General features: G+C 35.8%; 1 protein-coding gene across 3 annotated transcripts in view; it reads left to right on the top strand.

Annotated features, from left to right (window-relative positions):
• LOC110094320 (golgin-84) overlaps nucleotides 1–20,099 on the top strand; it is a 45,396-nt gene that overhangs the window by 13,618 nt on the left and 11,679 nt on the right. For 2 of the 3 annotated variants that reach the window (XM_020819526.2, XM_020819525.2), the window contains exons 9-17: nucleotides 13–87; nucleotides 170–241; nucleotides 4,681–4,743; nucleotides 4,842–4,940; nucleotides 16,947–17,024; nucleotides 17,255–17,323; nucleotides 17,531–17,578; nucleotides 17,672–17,767; nucleotides 17,854–17,930. In XM_020819526.2, the coding sequence (XP_020675185.1) occupies nucleotides 13–87; nucleotides 170–241; nucleotides 4,681–4,743; nucleotides 4,842–4,940; nucleotides 16,947–17,024; nucleotides 17,255–17,323; nucleotides 17,531–17,578; nucleotides 17,672–17,767; nucleotides 17,854–17,930 (677 nt within the window). Of the gene's footprint in view, nucleotides 1–12; nucleotides 88–169; nucleotides 242–4,680; nucleotides 4,744–4,841; nucleotides 4,941–16,946; nucleotides 17,025–17,254; nucleotides 17,324–17,530; nucleotides 17,579–17,671; nucleotides 17,768–17,853; nucleotides 17,931–20,099 lie in introns of those variants that run through there. The other variant, XM_028695873.1, reaches the window with a different exon arrangement.

The following is a 20,099-nucleotide window of genomic DNA, read 5'->3' as shown; positions in this document are numbered from 1 at the left end:
CTTTCCGGATAGGCTTTGCGGGAAGAGCTTGCTACTGTGGAGAACAGGGCTGAAGCAGAGCGTGCAGCACACAATGCTACCAAAATGGTGCTTGTTTGGAATTGTGTAAAACCATCTTTTTGTATCTAAATTTTTACCATGCTGCTGAAGTCATTTCTTGAGTAAACAGGCTGCAGTGGAAAGAGAAGTTGAACTAGAGCATCGAGCTGTTGAGGCATCTAATGCTCTTGCTAGGATACAGGTTAATTTTTTATGCTCTATGTTTAATTTTTTTTACCTTTCTAGCCTTTTCTTATAATCTGTTGCACATCTCTGATCTGGTTTGTTTTTTAAATCAATGTTCACATAGTAATAGATACTTGCATGAATCCCTTGGCTAGCTTAAATCCCAAGGTAAACCCAGACCAATTATGAAATTGTCAGGGTCGCCTGATAATTTGTAGATCAAACCTTTCCACAAAATCAAGCCTAATTAGCCTTCCTTAGCAGCCATCTTCCTCCCGTTGGGGATTCCTGAGCCCTTGTGCCAGGGAGCTCCCCACCGAGGATGGATGCCATTGGTATCACATCACTGGTGCTCCTCCTTGAGGATGATTGGCAAGGGCACTGAACCTGCCGTTGGTCAAAATCGATGAAGCCAATGCAGCACACAACATACTTTGAAATTATTTTGGATTGATCTACTTTTTTTGGAATATTCTAATATTTTTGTTTCTTTTTTAATGTATTTGATTTTCATGGAAAACAATCAATTTAATTATCTTTTCTTGATGATTATTTTTGTATTTATCTTGTTTGTTAGGAATTATATATATTTAAATTTTAAATGGTTTTGATTTATTATATAACCATTTTGTTACATATAAGATTTTGTATGCATTGTTAATAAATTTATCTTTTCAAAATGAAATTCAAAGCAAGTTCTCTTTTCCCTCATAGGATTTCATGTTCTCTCTCCTCTCCCTCTCTTTCTCTCTCTCCTCTTTCTTTCTTCTCTCCTTACAAAGATCAAAGTAGTTCAAATCCATCACTTACGTGGCTGAATTACAATTACTATTCTCTCTTTAGCTTGTTGCCTCTATAATCATTGTTCATCCCTCTCTTCATTAAGTTTATATGAAGTTCTCTAAAAGACTAGTTTATTCATTAAAGATGAATTCAATGAAAGAACCAGTAATTCAAATGAAAAATTATGACAAGGAAGGAAATGAAGAAAGAGATTAGTATCAAGGGTTCTTTATCAAAATGGTTTTAGAGTCGTTATCCTAAAGGTGATTCTATTCTAAAGCCCTAGACATCTCTCGTCTTGGCAAACCTCCGACCCCCAACACACACATGTGCATGCCACCTCCATTCTTTTAACCCTAACCACCCTGGAGCCCCTCACCTCCATAAAAAAAAATACAAACTCTATAAAACCTCACCCAAGTCCCCACTCTCGTTACTTCACCTGTCCTTCTCATTGCACCAAATTTCAGAACAAAAAAAAAAACACTAATTCTAACTTAAACCCAATTCCAAACATTGACCAAAGCTCTTTTGCCATTAAAGGTTCTAAAATCAGTTGGGAGATCAAAAGTACACATTTGAATAGATCAAGATTAGATTGTTTCGGTGGAAAGAAAGGTGATTGCAACAAACTTCATGGATTGAACTTTACATTTTTATCCATGCTCATTTTTGGTGATTCAATTGTATTATATGATAAGGTTTGATCTCATTCAAGCTCAATAAATTAATGATTCTCGAGGCATTTCCCTCAAGTTCACTTTGAATCCTCTTAGAACATTGATATTGCTTGCTACAACTATTTAAATTGCATAATGCCACACCTGAACCCTGTACACGCATTAACCCCTAATTATGAATTCTCAATCTGCATGCATTAAAATTTTGTAGAAAAATTTAAGCATTCTGTAAAAATTGAGTTCATTGAAAACATACAGCCTTTGTTACTTGATATTGCCTGCTATTTAATTCTGTGAATCAATTTGAATAACATATTGGCATGATAAAAAGTATCATGACATTGGATGCTAATTTTTCATATATATTTCATAAAAATCAACATTCACTAATTTCATCTGCTTATATAATGCTAAAGATTGTGCATCATGTCACTTGTAAACAACTGAAAGATTTAGGTGCTTTGACATACAACAAATGAATATTTCCATCAAATTCCAGGATAAAATAAAAAACTTAATTCTAACCTAGGCTTAGTCCCAAACCCTGACCAAAATCCTTATATCATAAAGGCTACAAAATCTGTTGTGAGATTGAAAGTACACATTTGACTGGATCAAGATTGGGCAATTCCGGAGGAAAGAAATGTTGATTGCAACAAAATTGTTGAAGTGAACTTTACGTTTGGATAAGTGCATGTTTGTGGAAATTCATTTGTATTCTATGGTAAGGTTTGATTTCCTTTAAATGGTGACAATTAATGATTCTCAAGTTAATACTGTTCACTTAGAATCTCTTGTAGAACATTGATATTGCTCACTGCCTCTATATAGATTGTGTAATCACCATGCTTGAAACTGATGCACACATTAACACTGAATTATTAAGTGGGAATTATCGCATATTAAAGTTTTCTAGAAAAATTAAAGTATCATGTAAAATTGAGTTCATTGAAAACTTATAGTTTTGTGGTTTGGGCTTTTTTTCATTCCTTTTTTATTTTGTGAAACAATTTGAATAACATATTGGCATGATAAAAATATTCATAACATTATATGGTAGTTTTCCCCATACATTTCATAAATATCAACATTCATTAGTTTCATCTGATTTATATAATGCTGAAGATTGTGCATCATGCTGCTTACTTGTAAATAATCGAATGAGTTTAATGCTTTGGCACATGAAGTAAATTAAGAAATATATATTATTGAAGCTACGCAACATGTCGTGTCCATTTACTCAAAAAATTAGATTGTCAATAGCGAGACAATTAGATAGTTCTGAAGCTCCTAGTCTAGCTAAGATGATAATGGTCTTTTGAAGAAAGTTAAGAAATTGATGAGAATTAACACTTGAAATTAAAATGAAAAGTAAAGCCATTGGGATGTCAACTTTCTAATATTACACTAATTTTCATGCTCTCCACAAAATTTGAAATCTTGTGTGACCCTATTGTTGAGCTTGAGACTATGATACCTTGTATCATGTCATTGTCAAACGTACCTTAACATTTAGAAATAAAATTGAGTCACAAATTCGTGTACTTTTGTAAATTTCTTCACTAGATATACAAGTAGTCTCAATGTTAAAAAATTGTTGTCTTCTTCCTCGCAAAAAAATATGGATATCCATGTTACCACTGCTACAACTACCATTTAAATGTGGGATCATTAACCATGGTGTACTAGTTTGAGAAAGTTATTTGATGCATGTAGGCATTGTGATCCAAATCATCCTGATCTTATATATTGTATTTACTCCGCCCGTGCTAAGAATTCAAGAGATGCTCATGTGTTATTTCCATTAAAGTAATTTTGTGTTGACACTTCAAGGGCATGTTCTATTACCCCCGTGGGAGTTGATGCAATGCAGAAAATGTGTCGAGGATATTATGTATTACTCTAGAATTTTTTAGTGTACTCTTGTATTTTTTAGCTTTTTTTGTAATTTTCTTTTTTATTTTTAATCAGTTTGATAAGCCAAAAAATATTCAATCGAATTATCCTTTTGTTTAGGATTATTTTGTTTCATAAGATTTATCTAGGTTTGACTTTGTAATAGTATGGAACTATCATGTTAACTATTTTTATACTTAGGGGTATGAATTCATTGCAATGAATTAAACTTATTATGAGTACAATTCAAAGCAAAAAATTTCTCCTAGATTACTCTCTCTCTCTCTTCGCACATTTATTTCTCTCCCACTAAAAATTAAAGAATTTCATATTCATATCTTATGATTCCAACTTTTGTTGAATTCCTACCACCATGCTCTTTCTAGCTATGTCTTTAAACAAAGTTAATTCATCCCACTCTACATTAAGGGTGAAGTTAATGAAGTAACAAGTAACTCAAACGCAAAATTGAGAGAAGGAAGAAGAAGATCAAGAGAGGGATTATCATCTAAGGTCCTCCATCAATTCCCTGTAGAGGAAGAAATTATATTTTTATTTTTTGGGTGCAATAGATTCTATAATCAAGTATCTTACATTTGAAGAGTGCTTCCTTATTTGGTTCATTGTTTATCTTTTGTTTGTTCATTGTTGTGTACTTCATACGACTTCAAGCTCAGAGTGGTTTGACTTCAAAATTTTATCTTCTTGCACGCAAGCAGAATATTAATTATCATGAATTAGATTTTGTTTAATTGAAATTATAAGGGTAAGAAAGCTTACAAGTTACAAATGTAATAGCTACTACAAAACTTTAAATAACTGGGCCCTTTTAAAGAAAAGAATTGCACAATCCATGAACATTTAAATATTAATTCTTATGATGAAATTATAATTCAAAGTTTTAAAGATATGCTTTTTTCATTTTAATTTGGATACTTTCATGCAACATCTTATTCGTGGTAATATTAATTTTGAGATACTTCGAAAATTGATAACTATTATTTTATACTTCATGTATTTCTTATTTGTTATCTACCAAGTTTGTACTGGGTTTACTATTGTTTACTGGAGTCTTACATATCCCATTCATACACAGAGAACTGCACATGAAAGCACATCCAGAGCCAATGAGTTGGAGCACAAAGTTGCTTTACTGGAGGTAATATTTTCCTCCATATCTTTTATGATATTGGCAAAATTCATTTGTACTAAAAAAGATTACACAATTGCATATAATATTTTCTTAAATTTTTATAGGTTGAGTGCTCATCTCTAACCCAAGAATTACAAGAAATGGAAGCATGCAGTCGTCGTGGACAAAAGAAGCCTTCTGAAGAAAATATTCAAATCCTTCAGGTAAAGAATAAAAATGATAACACTAATATCTACTTAGCCAATTTAATTTGTCAAAGGAGCTATCCTTGTTAAACCATGATTTTGACATTCTGGGTCAGTTACAACAAAGATTTCAAATTTAAAGTTAATTGATTTTGCATCATTTTTCGTTGATATATGACTCAACAAGATCGATATTATGTCTTTTGCATTTGACCAGATGAAATGGCAATTGTTATTGAACCAATATAGGTCATTAATTTATCCACCTTCCAAGAACACATCACATTCATACATGTGGCAATAAAGAAACCAAAGTTATTAGGAAATGTTCAACTTAGGTCAGCCAAATGTGATTTAATTGCGTATTCAGACACTTGAAATCCAATAATTACCACCCCACAATCCATCTCTATTTAGCTTAATGATGATCGATTAGACTAAAAAAATCATTAAGGAACTAGACTCACCTGTGTCGATTTCACATTCATTAAAGCCTTTTGCTACACTGGGCTAAACTATTCAGCTCGCTTCCAAGTAGAAAGAGACTTTAGTCGGTCAGATGCTGAGTGAGGTAGATAATAAATAATGTAGTTAGATCCATGCTCCAGACATTTGCGCTCTCCCAATCATTAAGTGATGCATAATCCAAATATCTACAATGAATCTCACTCGTCTAGTGCAAGTACAAGTTCTTGAAGAAGAGGCTAATGTGTGTCCTTCGTAATTTAAATAGAGTGCATTATCTAATTTGATTCCATCCTCTGTGCAGGAGATAAGTCAGAATGAAGATTATAAATTGCTAAACTCATGTAATCAAAGGAATATTTTGTGCTCCCTAAAATCCCTTGAGTATTTTAGATTCATTGATCATTCTTTGTCTAACAATAATTACTATTACAAAGAAATATGTCATCTAATCAAACTTTTCCACTCTTTCATCTCCTCTCAAGGTTATCTTCTCATTAATCTCATATGCAACTCAGAGTGTCGGTATTTGGCATTCATATTTTGATTCTCCTATTGAGAGGTGCAGGGATGTGGAAATGAGGAACTATATATTACAAGGAGGCCACCATACTATCATTCGTCGAGAGAGAGGACCATGAAATTTTGTCTCAAAGTTCTATGGAACCCCTTATATGACTGGGCACAGTTCAATGAAGTCAATACCAATTGTTTATAGACAGCCAAGTCAATGCTATTATAGCCTCATCAAACCACTCGAAATATTGGTCATGGATTGTGAAGGCTTTGAATGTGGGTTAAGATAATATCACAAAAACTCAAATAAAAAAGTTTCTCTAGAAGTAAAACATAAAGAAATGAAAATAAATTAAAAAAAAAAAGACTAGGTAAATCAGTTTATGGTGTTTCAGTCCAACTTGGCTTACATCCTTTCCTTGAATTTTTTTCCTTGGGCTTTCCACTAACCCCCTCCTTCACAAGCATAGCTAGATAAACGTTTGTAAAATCTATCCTTTCAACTATATCTTGTAATTGTTGGGATGAAAACCCGGCCTTTACTATAGCTTTCACTATAACTCTGAGATCATATAAATGTTGGCTCATGGTTGTTCTCTTTTCATGTAGAAATTAGAAGGGTATTTATTGGGTTTTAATGCTCTTTAAGCATGTGGAATAATTTAATTAGCGTTGCCTAAATTATCATAATAATCTGTTAGAAAGTTGCACTAGTCATATGCACAAAATTGGACAAGCCTTTTATATGTTCAATGCACCAATATATCAAAGCGGAAGTGGATAAGTTTTCTTAAGCAAGATTCATTTGAGATGTTTAATATTTCAATTGGGACTCTCATGTGTTGATCATAAAAAAGTCCAATGACAATTGGAGGATATGTGTAGATTTCGCCAACTTGAATAAGCTTTTCTAAAGGACCATTGCCTACCATTGATCGTTGACATTTTAGTTGGTGTTGTTGCATGTTCTCTAATGTTGAGCTTCCTTGACATCTTTTGCTACCACAAAATCAGCATATATCTGATTGATGGAAAAAGATAAGTTTTGTGAAAAGTGATGCTGCATATTGTTATTAAATCATACCATTTAGTTTGGTGAATGTTAGAGCAACTTATCAAAGATTTATAAACAATGTCTTTAGGTTCTATCTGAGAAAGAGTTAATATTATAATTAGACAAACTCGTGGTAAAACACAAGAGCTTGATCGAGAACCTTGAAGACTTGAAGGAGACTTTCTTGACTTCAAAGGAGTGTAGGATGAGGTTCAATCCACAAGTGTGTTTTTGAAGTTCTGTTCAATAAGTTCCTAGGCTGTCTCATCTTATCAAGTGGAGTTGAGGCCAATGCAAACAAAATTTGAGCTGGGTTAGTGAAAAATAAAATAAAAATGAAATAGTAGAATTATTCAAGAACTATTTTCATTTTAAAGAAACATGCACATGTTTAAAGTCAATTTTGGCTGCAACAAAAAAGAAAAATAATAAAAAACAAAAGTACAAGCTTTAAAGCCCATGTATTCTAATTTTACCTCACTCAATGGGTGTGGAGGGAAACTTTCGGTAAATATTTGAGCCATGATGAGTCAAGTCGTATCATCTGTAATTGTCTCTATCTTGATCATCTCTTGGTTCATAGCTAACATCAACATTTTCCCATAGGAGGATTTGTGGGAGTTGGATTGATGATTTTTGTTGTCTACTATGCATGACATCTCATCCTGTCAGCAAGGGCAAAGAGCGAAGATTTTTGAAGTTACCAAGCAAGATGGGTTCCATACCATTCTAAGAAGGATCAAAACTCCTTGAAATCATATCCACATTTCATTCTCATCCATAGCTAACAATGACGCAAAATAGCGCGCGCCATGGAGCACGGCGCGGTGCGGCGCACCAACGGTGTCATGTTCATGGCGAGGCGCATGTGTTTAAAATAGTGCGCGCTATTTGCACCACATGTGAGCCATGGCGCATTGCGCACGGTGCAAAATAGCGCGCCAAATTGGTTTTAAATTTCGGTATTGATGGGGACATCAGTAGCGATTTCGACACATGTACCTTCAGGAGATGCCGGAGATCGACGACCATGATCATGATCTGTATTTTCATCATTTTATGTAGTAGTTTATTTTTATTTTATGTTTTTTCCGTTTTTGCCCTTATGGGTATTTGGTAGCTATTGTAGCCCAAGGGGCATTTTAGTCTTTTGTCGTCTTTGTCATTTTAAGGCCTATTTATATGGCCCTTTTCTTATGTAAGAGTTTAGTTTTTGATGAGTGAAAATTTTAGAGTTCATGTTCTCTTTGTGAGTGCAAACCTCCACGATCTCTTAGTGAGTTCGTAGGAGAAGGTAGATCTCTTTGTGAGTTCTTGGTTTTCTTGTCCTTCTCTTTTCTTTTGTTTATCTTGATCAAATCATCGTTGCGTGGATTTGGATTGAAGCCACTGGTGGAAGATTGGATTTTCAGGTTTTGGATCCCGAGAATTCCCCCACACTCTCCCCTCCCCTACTCTTGCCGCCGCCCCCGCCCTGGATTGCCCAGCCATCGACCGGCCCGTCCCCACCCGCCGGCTCCCTTTGCCATAGCCTCCCGCCAGCCTGCTCCCCTCACCCCCCCAGCCGCTAGAATTGCCCCCCCTACAGACCGCCGGCTTCAGGCCACTGGTTCTTGGGCTTGGACGCTGATTTCCCATCCCTCACCTCTTCAATTTCCATTAATTCCCCCATTATAACCTTCCTAATTTGGCTCCAAACGTTTTAAGCAGATTTTGAAATTCAAAATCCTAATGAATTGGAATTGAAGAGCTTGCCTTTTCTTCTAAACGCCGAATTAGAAACTCTCCAAATTAATTCAAATATGATGATTTAATCATATTTTAATTAACAATCCATTAATTAGCCGGGCCCACTACAAACCACTCAATTACTCCTCTCTCTCTCTCTCCCGTATTAGCCCTCTTGTAACTTCCCTTATTTCTTTCCTTTTAGACTAATTTCAGGTTTGAAATTTCAAAAACCGAAATTAAGTCTTCCCAATTGAGAAATCTGAATTACAAATCAGATTTTTTTTTTATTAGTTCCCCCCATAACTCCACTCGCCCGCAGCCCCTCTCCAACCAGTAACCGGCCTCCCTCTTTTGCTCACGGTTCACTTGCTCGCCTCCCCTCTTTGGCTTCATCGCTCACTACCACCATGCATGGCGGAACCTGAATGGAACTTTGGGTTTGTGTATGACGATCGAGATCAAGTTGACATCCTCCAATCATCGTTCTTTGACGTGGGCTTCGATTTCGACGACACTATTGAAGATTACATCGACCGTATCCAGTACACATTAGTTGATGTGATCGACAAGCAAAGATCAAAGGGACGTTAGATCATCCTTGGACAACCGCCATCCTCCACCACTCCGGCCACCTATCCAAGAACGACGATCTTACGCTCCTTATTCCTTGGAATGACCTCGGTTCTAATGTGGAGATTCTTCTTCCGCTAAATTCTAGACTAGTTGAGCGTATGGACTCCAAAGGTGAAAGTTCTCTTTATTAAATCATAGATTCTTGTGTATCGTCGTAGTTTTACAATTACTCTTTGTGTTTCTTTAATTGTTTGGTTGATCGATTTCGCTCTACTTTGCCTAAGCAAATTAAAAACTGAGAACTCCAAGGATCAATCTTTTGCTATAAGTGATAGTTTTATTTTGGATTATTTTGTTAAATTTGCTCTCTTTAATTTTCTTAAAGTAACTCCACCATCATTGCATGTTTGTTTCACATCAGGTATACTTATGAATATTTTTTATATTTAAAAGTATATCTATATTTTAAGATAAACGACTATTCATTGCCCTAATTTCACGAAAGATTTTCTGTTTGCTGCATCTGCCGAACACATCCCGCAGTCCCTAAATTGAGGTCGCTGAATCTATCCCGAAGTCGAAGGTTTTCTGTTTTCTGTTTGCTGCATTCGCTGCTTCCGCCGAATCCAGCCGAATTTGTCCCGAAGTTGAAGTCGTTTCCGTCGAATCGTCCCACAGAGTAATGCTTCTGCCAAATCCGCACCTCCGTCTGTTCCAATAAAATCTTACCAGCTGACTTCGATTTGCAACCTCCGTCTGTTCCGCACAGCTTTGTTGTTTTGCACGGCTATTTCTTTCAGTAAGATTTACAGAGAGGGAGAACGTTGTTAGAGAGGGATTCTAAGGGAGAGAGCTCTGGAGAAGTTCTTTAGGGTTGAGAGAGGAAGGAGAAGGTGAGCGTTGTGAGGGAGAAGAGGTGTGAGGGAGATCACACGGTTGCTCCGAACTTGCTGCATCTTGCTCCTCCTGTGGCCCTAGAAGAATTGAGCTGAGTTTAATCTTTAAAAAAAGATCCAGCATGGAAATATGCTATACTAACAAATGAATCCGACAACAACAGTGTGACATGCATTTTTTGTGGTAAAATAACAAAAGGAGGAATTACACGCCACAAAAAACACCTTGTTGGGGGTTTTAGTAATGCAAGACCTTGCGCTAACTGTCCCGAGCACGTGAAGTCTGAAATTAAGGCATCCATGGTGAAAAAAAAAGATTTAAAGGAACAGTTTAATGACATATCAAATGTTAACCTTGCTGAAGAAGAAGGAGAAGATTTTAGTTGTTAAACCATCCAAAATGTTGCGGACAAATAAATCTAACACATCTAGTCATGGATCGACATCTACATCTATCTTCAAAACATCACGACCTAAAGGTCCATTAGATACTTTCCTTACACCAAATCCTGAAGATGTAATAAAGCATAGAAAAAGTCAGTTTAACAAAGAAATGGATGCAGCTAAAAAAGAAATGAGGGGAAGGGCTGTTATATAATATTGAGAAAAAAAATTCATTTCTTCCAGCTGATTGGTGGTTGGCATATGGACAAGGAGCTCCCAATTTACAAAGTTTTGCTATCAAAATCCTAAGTCTAACATGTAGTTCATCTGGATGCGAACGCAATTGGAGTATTTTTTAATATGTAAATATTTTACAATGTATGTGCTAATTTTTTATATATGTTCATAATATAGTAATGTAATAATATTTTAATTGCAGCTTCATAGCAAACAAAGAAGTAAATTGGATCATGGTCGCTTAAAGGATTTAGTTTATGTGAAATAAAATAGAGTACTGATTCGGAGATTCAATCATCGTGATGTCATTGATCATATTTCTTTGACTGAGATAGATGATAAAAAAAGATCAAAGAGACCTTTGCGCCATGGTGCGTCATTCGCCGTTAACAGGTATGTTCTCATCTACAGGCACCTTCAAGATAGTCTTACCAATTTGAAGAAGAAGATGAGGCATAGATGCCAGTCGACTCATTTCTCCCCCAGCTTTTGGACTCAGCCCATAACAAAATTGAACTAGTGATAGGTGGCATGGTCGACATCGTAATTGCCTTTGGCCTTCAGGAGGGTGATGTTAGTGTTCTTCTGATTGTCATCTTTGTTGGCTGTTGTAACGTATATCTGGTCTCTCAAGCTATGACATGATTAAGATAATGGATTGATCCATTTGAGGAAAGAGACATTGAAACCTTGAGAAGAGCCTTCTTCATCTTATGCAAGCAATAGAGTTCTCTAGGTGGAAGCATTATCTTCTTCAACTTGTTGCATGATCATCATTCAAATACTCATTCGGAGCAACATCTTCATCGACAACCTATTACTCAACCTTGTTTCATCATACTTTTTAACATCACACTCATTTTCCCCCATCTTGATGTTGAACACGTCCTTGTTCTTATCACTAGCAAAAATTATAGTGTTTGTAGAACCTATTGTAAGAATTATTGTAGTTTGGCAAAGAGGGTGAAGCGAAGATGAACATTGGTGATGGAGCACAAATCAAAACAAGATTCTTAAGTGAACAAACAAAATATTCCCAAAACCGATCACTAATTTAGTGATCACTCGCCCACAACTCTCCTCAACAACATCCCACTCATAGTGAGGTGCTATGAAATAACTTTCATAACCTTTAAACTAGGATTAGGAGCTGGAGGAGCATATGATGTCATTGTAGAAATTGGTGGCGGCATAAATGATGATGCCAAAAGAACATAATTGAAATATGATCAGACAAATCATTTTTCTTTCTATTTCTTCTTTAATTGTACCTCTCTTTGATGAGATGAGAGGTCATTGCAATACTAACAGCTAGGGGTTGAAATGAGCTAAACTGGCTCGCGGGCTGGCATGTTCTTGATTCGCTAACAAGCTCATAAGTCGAGCTTATTGAGCTACAACCTTAAGCTCAAACTTGACCTTGTATATTAAATGGGCTTGAGCTTGACAAAACTTGGCTCGTCGACTATGAGCCAGTTGAATAAAGTAGATATTTAAAATATCTTAATTAATTACAAATGCTATAAAATTTTTATTAATATTGCATTTAATGCAGCAAAAAAACCTTTTAATCCATATCAATGAAGTTGTATAACTTTCTCATAAATGTAGTTATACACATATCGATGTAGTTGTACAATTTTCCAAAAAAAAATACAGTTGTTCAGCTCCCAAGCCCGCTACTCGATGCCTCATTTCTCATCTTCTTCGACAATGATGTTGACGCCATGACTTCCTTCGATGAAGAAGAGCTCCTGCCAGTGCTTCATCTTGAGTCGAGGAAATAAGGGGGAATTTATATGTTGTTTGTTAGTTCACCCACCTTTCATGAATAAATTATGTTCATATGTGTGGCAGTAAAAACAAATAAAGTTACTACTTAAAGTGATATTGGTATAGTTGAACTAGCTTTTGTTACATGACGTGCCATTTGGTAAACACAAATCACAAGTTTTTTTGGCATAGGAGTACGTGAGCTAATCAGCCGCATCATTGTTCAACTCAATGATGTCTAGTTTGATCCGAACAACCATCAAAGAGGACTTAACACAAACAAGTCAATGTTACAAACATCAAAGCATCTCTGCCTTATTTAGCATGATAGTGAGCAGTCTTTTGTTGCATGACCTCCCATTTGGGACCCAGTTGGTGACACAAACTATATTTTGCTTGGCATAAGAGTACTTTAGTTAATCATCGCATCATTGCTCAACTCAATGATGTCTGAGTTTGATCCAAACAACCATCAAAGAGGACTTAAACACAATCAAGTTAATGTTACAAACATCAAAGCTTCCCTGTCCTATTCAACATGATAGCTTGTCTCACCTTTAGTTAGAGAGTAGATCTGTGTTATTCAAATGCAAAGTGAGATGAAAAATGAAAGCTAGTGAAATCCATTGTCATACCCCATTTTCAGCCACTTCAGTCAACCTGAGGCGTAACAGAGAAGGAAAATTTAGACATACATTTCTCATTAACACCCATCATGAATTATATTCATCAGGGTTGATTGGGTAGAAAACTAATCAATTCAGACTATTCCAACACAAATATATTATAGCCATAGAATTATACCTCATAATTTTCTATTCGGAAGCATGCACAATTTGCATAAAAATAAAGTAAAGAGTTTTACTGAAAACTTTAAATAAAATTTACATACCAAAAAGCTTAATTTATACCTTATTGATTCGTCTTCTATCTACATCCAAAAGGATTATGTATATGGGGCAATCAATCTCTTGCCTAAAGTCCTGCTAGCTCCTTTCTCTTCCTGTAATGCATCAACTGGTCAGTTAAATGCTCAATGAAATACACAATCCTAATACAAGAACACGAAACAATTAACACATATGCTGATAATTCAAACTAATATTAGTGTCATAAGAGGTACACGTGTAAAATAAATAAATAAATTATATATCATTTTAATAAATGATCAATGCATAAAACTATGTTATTTATTGTATGGCTTCTGTCGAGCTTTCTCCCTAGTTTCTTATTTTATTCATTGCATACTATTTTAGAAAAGCCATATGATGACTATGGGCTTTAGCATATTCATGTCCCCTTTCTTCAAGGTTGGATCAAAAAATTTCAACTTTTTAGAAGAGAGGGTCGGATACCTCATGTACGGTCCTTACTAAGGCTTACCTTGTCAGGTCTTTCGTCTTTCCTTATGCAAGTCATCACTTGTTGGCATATCCCTTATAATATATCTTTTGTCAATGACAACCAAACTATTATAGCAATCGTCAAGGATATCAATGATTAAGAATCTAGAACACTGTACAACAACAACAACAAGCCTTTATCCCACTATGTGGAATCAGCTACATGAATCCTTTTTCTCCATTTTGTCCTATTAAGAGTCCAATTCTCTTCTAAATCTAATAAACAAAGGTTATTTCTAATATTTTCTAACAAAGTCTTTTTAGGTCTACCTTTACCTTTCTTAACATAAGTCAAATATGAATATTGTACATATAAAATAAATTCATTATGAACAAGCGCTCATAAAACTGAAATGGTTCTTGTTACCGAAATTTTCTTCTTATGATTATGAAGAAATGCTATAAAAGTTAGATTTAAAGATTTCTTATTTCATGTACTAGAGATTGGTTATCTCGCCTCGTTTTCTAGGTTAGCAAGATGGATTGGATTCCTTAGAATACTCCAGCCTCTTCTCCTTTTATAGACAACCTTAAAAAAAGAGAATTTTACCTTAACTAAAATTTTCTTCATTTAAACTAGATTCCTTACCAAATTCCTAGCCTCCTTCCTTTTACTTATTCCCTGCACCCTCTCTCTCTCTCCAAAACACACCTTGCTCTCAGCAAGTTGAGGGTTACAGTTTCACATGTTGGCTTCGGGTGGAGGAGAATAAGTGGGAATGGTTTTAACTTAACTAATATATATAATAATGTAAGTAATAGTTATATAATAAATTTCATCCCTCAAGCATCTGACGGTAGAAAAAAAATCCGCTAACTACTATAGTAAATTTAATAAATAAGCAGTAAAGGAAAACTTTAGAAAAAATGCAAATCGAAACTAATTCAATAAGTTTCATATTCTTGCAAATTAACACACACACACACACACACACACACACACACACACACACATATATATATATATATATATATATCAATTTGCTAGGTGATGTGAAACATAGTAGGAATTGCAAGAATTTAATAAAAATTTGTTAAACTTGCTAATTTTAAAATTAATGTTTCACCAGATTATATTCTATGATTTCTTAGTTGTAGTTATGTTTTGGCGTGCGGTTACAAGAAAGATTAACAGGATAATGTAAAATAACAACAAACTTATAGTAAAGCTAAAGGCATAAACAATAGAAATTTCACTTTGTGTTCCCCTTACTTTCACTCTTGAGGTGGTTTAATGGAAGAATAAATTTAGCAAACTTAAAGATACCATCAAAAGACAAAACGTTTGTGTTCCCCTTACTCGTCACTGTTCGGAGATTTGTTATTCGTTGATGGCAGATGTCAAGGTGAAAATGATTTGGTCGACGTAGTCGCCGACAGTGTTGTCGATCTCTAAGTTGAAGTTGAAGAAGGGAGACCAAAGGATATCTACTCGTCCTTGAAGATCATACACGAATCCATGATCGCGCTCGAGATCGACCATTCATGAGGGAAGTAGGTTAAGTCGTAGAGGTAAGTTGTGCGTCTTCTTCCTTAGACAATGTATCAGGGATGGAAGAAGAGAGGTGAGGGAGAAAGGAGGGTGTGGGGTGGTTGGCCAAAGCTAGGAGAGGGGCCAAATTAATTTCAAGTTTTGGGTTTGGATTATGGTGGGAAGGTAATTTTAAAATCTGAAATTTGATTTCAAATTTGAGGTGGAGTTGAGAGGGAAAATTTGAACTTTTGAATTAATTATGCAAAGGGGGAAAGGTTAGTAATGTAAAAGAGTAAAAGACAGAGAGGGGGAGGGTCCGGCAGCTTAAGTTGGGATTAATGGGTTTTAATTAATAGGGGGATTTAATTGTAGAGAGAAAAGGGTAGAGGGGGGGGGGGGGGGGGGGGGGTTCTGTTACGAGGAGAAGGAGAGGCGGCCGATGTTGGAGAAAAAGAAAGCGGAGGTAGACCGTGAGCCCGGACTCTTCCGACTGCTGATGGGTATTGCTTTTGTCCTTACCTAGGTTCTTCTTCTTTCTCTATAACTCTCAACACTCAAGGGAACTAGAATGCTGAAAATTCTCATTAATCAATCATTAACCTCATACAATAGTGAAGACCTCTATATATAGGTCTTAAAATAAAAAGAAATGCAAAGACTAAAATGCCCTTTGGGCTACATTATGAACTAAGCCCTCATAAGGGTGCTATGGTAAACTAAGACACAAAATAAAATAATACTTAAGCACTTCATAAATAAAGACTCCGAATCGTAGCCGTTGATCCACGATTCCTCCAATGATAGACACTCCAGAATCTCCTGCTGATGTCCTCATCACTAAGTTTGATGAGTAGAGCAGGATGGAATAAAAATTTCTTTTTTATAAAAGTTTTTGTCTTGGGGTATAATTTTTGGAAAAATTTTAAGCTCACCATTTTGAAAATTTTAGGGTATAATATCTAATGATCATGTGTGACCTTGCTCTCCCCAATCATCCAATTATTGTGAACTAGTCAGCAATGGTGAATTCATCTAGCATAATTATGAGATTTTGAAGTAGAGATTGACGCATTTCCTTTGTAAGTCAAATAGTTCTTTCCAATTGTAAGGAAATATTAAGATTGAACTCCCTCCATGCAGGAGATAAGAATGAGGCCTAGAAATAGCTAAATCCATGTGATGAAGGGATCTTTTTGGTTCCTGAAAATGTTATAGTGATTTTTCAATCCAATGGTAGATTTTTTTCTAATGGAGAATAATAGCAAGTTTTCAAACCCACAGCTCATTCCTTCCATATTCTCTCTCAAAGTAAGCTTCCTACCATTCTCTTGTCTGGTTTAAAACTCGATATTTGATGGTCACACACTCACACCTATGAAAATGGGAATTTTTTTTTAATTATTTCAAATAGTCCCTACTTCTTTATTTGGGTCAACAAAGTCAGTGGTGGTTGTTTCTCTATGCTTATTATGTTCATTTTTTTTATGCACTTATATCGTTGTGTTTTTCAAAAATCAGATACAAGCTTGGCAGGAAGAAGTGGAGCGTGCACGGCAATGTCAGAGAGAGGCTGAAAACAAAATTTCTTCCATGGAGGCAATTATCCTATTTTCCTTTCACAAATAGCTACAGCTCGTGTTAAATTCATTAAGTTTAAACTGCTCCATAATCTTTAGATGATGCGAGCACAAGCAACTTTGTAAATTGCTTTAGCTTGATGCTGTATGCATATTTCCATGTTTCTTTTGTGATATGAATGAAATCATGTTGTGCCTGTAGTGGATATGTATATATGGAGAATCACCCCCTTACCTGCAATGTGGCAGGCTGAATTACAAAAAATGAGGGTTGAAATGGCCGGGATGAAGAGGGATGCAGACCATTACTCACGCCAGGCAAGTTCTACTGTTTTTTTCTTAGAATGATATGGGATGTGAAAGAACTTTAATGGCCCCATCAGATATGTTTATCTAGCAGAAACATGATCTCATGTGCGGTACTACTAAGTGCTAAGTCATTGATTTTTTTTTTTTTTTGGATAGTGCTAAGTCATTGATTATCCTATTAAAGATCTCACATTTGGTCATTCGTATGAGTTGCAGGAACATATGGAATTAGAGAAAAGATACCGCGAGCTTACTGATCTGTTAGTGAGTCGCATCAAGCTTCTTTTTTCAAGCAAAAATAAAGCTGACAGAGATTAAGAAAATTAAGAACTTTGGAATTTACACCTTTTTTTTCAGTACCATAAGCAAACACAGCTGGAGGCCATGGCTAGTGAAAAAGCAGCTGCTGAGTTTCAGATAGAGAAAGAAATAAAACGATTGCAAGAGGCTCAGGTGGTTCCTGTATTTTTATAAATCTTGATTTACTTTCTATTATTAATGCAAAATGCTCATCTCATTTACATGGAATTTGCATTTAGGTTGAAGCAGAAAGAAGCAGAGCTTCCCGGCGTTCTACAGCATTTTGGGAGGAAGATGCTGATATAAAAGCTCTCGAGTATGTTGACTTCTCATGCATTCCTCTCTCTGAATTCTCAATTATTAAATCATGTTAGCTATTTCATTTGCATCTTTTTTTCTCAGTTATTAGTGAGTGTTTGCTTACTCGTCATTTTGTCCTGTTTCCATTCGTTTTTTTTTGTCAGTCTATATATTTATTTGGCCCTCGTTAACTATATGTTCAAAATCAAACAGTTTGTATCATCTGTTACTGATTGGATATTTGCCTGGCCTTATTCTTTACTTAGCTTTTTATGCTGTAAATGATTATAATCAACTTGAAGCTATCAATGTTTAAAATTGCGTATTCTGGTATTGAGGCGTTTTTCATTCGTGAGGCGAGGCGTTAAGCCTCAAGGCGTTTTGAGGCGTAAGCCTCAAAATCAAAAGAATGTAAATTTTAATATATATAGCGTGAGGCGTAAGCCTCATGCCAGTGAGGCGACCAGTGAGGCGAAGCGGGCCTCAACCAAGTTGAGGCGCAAGCCTCGTAAAAAAAACTCAAGGCGTAAGCATCGAGGCGTTTTTTACTGGAATTGCGCAAAGGAGGGCCTCAAGGCGAGCCTCATATTGCGCAATTTTAAACCATGGAAGCTATAAACTACTTTTTATTTGATTGAAATAGGCTAAAATGATGAGTTGTACAGGTGATGACGCCATCATTAATCTCCAGGAGTTCTATGTTCTCATTTAATTTGTTATCTTTTTGGTTGAAAGCTGGTCTAACAAAGCTGAATACAATTGCCTTCGGGATTCTTTTCCCGGCGTACATAAAACTAGAAAAAGTACAAGTGAAACCAACTTTATTTGTCCACATAAGTGTGGTTATGAAGCAGACAACCATTATCATGATTTGCTACCAATTTGAATTGTTTATCAAATTGTGATCTATCGGTTCAAAGTAGTCAACGACTGCTGGCAGTACATACCTTCATTCGTATATTCAGTTGTCTTCATTCTGTTTGTTTTGCTTATGAGTTTTGAGTTGATTGTACAGCTGAAATATTCAAAATACCTGTCTTTGGTGATACGAACGCAACCATAATTCTAAGTGTTAAAAACGAAAATGAGAGTGGGACCCTGATTAGAAATTCAGTCATTAATGTCATATTTTATGTTCTATGGCCCTTACAATCACATTTTAAACTTTCTTCTGATTCCATGTATTTTTCTACTCTGACTTCTGCAAGGTGATTCCTCATGCAAATTGAGGGAAACATGAAAATTTATTTGGATTTATCTTGATATGGTAAGTCTCAGCCAAGTTATATTCAGTATTTTAGGGCTTGGGTTTCAGAGCTAGATAGTTACAACCAAATTGAAGTACAACCTGACATTTATAGTGGCTGGATATCTAGCAACCATTTTGACAATCCTTTCTGATTGGTTTTTAAAACTTGTGATATATGAATTTGTTACGCCTGTGCTGGCTGAACCGGCCCAGTCGATTCAGCTATTCTACAAGAGGCGGAAGTAGCCCGCCTCCTTCCTCCCTTTTCAACCTTTTAGGTGGGCCCCATCCAGCAAATAATTTTCAAAAGGGAAAAGGGTGGGGCGGCTCAAGCTTTGGGAGGGAAAATTAATTAGGAAACAATTTGTATTAAAGTGCATGAGGGAATTAAGGAGTTTATCATGTTTTGATTAATTGGGAATTAGGGTTTCTTGGTGCGAGGGCTCTAGACTCTCTTGTCTAGAGATTTGAGAGAGACGATCCTCCTCTTGAATTGAGGATCACTTGTATCTTGCTTTCGTATGTGCTTTGATTTATTTCTTTGATTGCAAACTATCGTTTTGGGGCTGATTTCGCCCAGATTTTGCGTTATTCTCGCTGTTTTCTTCCAATTAGTGATAGGTTTGCTTGCGAACTGAAGTATTCCCTTAGGGTTACTTGCGAACTTGTGGGCTCCGAAAATTCGGCCCCGGCCTCCGCTCGCTTTTCTTCTTTTTATTCAGCGAGGGTGTTTTAACTGAATAAGTTCCGAGGTAAATTTTGGAAGGCAGATGGGTTTGTAGATAAGACACTACCCAGAGATTTCGCCCTCATTTTGTGAGGACTTTATAATCTGAGTTCTTGTTTCCTATAAGCGCAAGCCCCTATAGTTAATTACCCCTCCCGATCACGAGAAAGAACTTTCGATTAAGGCTAGTCGTCAATCAGATACGTATA

Source organism: Dendrobium catenatum, unplaced genomic scaffold (genome assembly GCF_001605985.2).
Source record: "Dendrobium catenatum unplaced genomic scaffold, ASM160598v2 fragScaff_scaffold_699, whole genome shotgun sequence".
NCBI classification, from domain to species: domain Eukaryota; kingdom Viridiplantae; phylum Streptophyta; class Magnoliopsida; order Asparagales; family Orchidaceae; genus Dendrobium; species Dendrobium catenatum.
The sequence above is the reverse complement of the archived record's forward strand: the minus strand, read 5'-3'. Positions and strand labels throughout refer to the sequence as shown.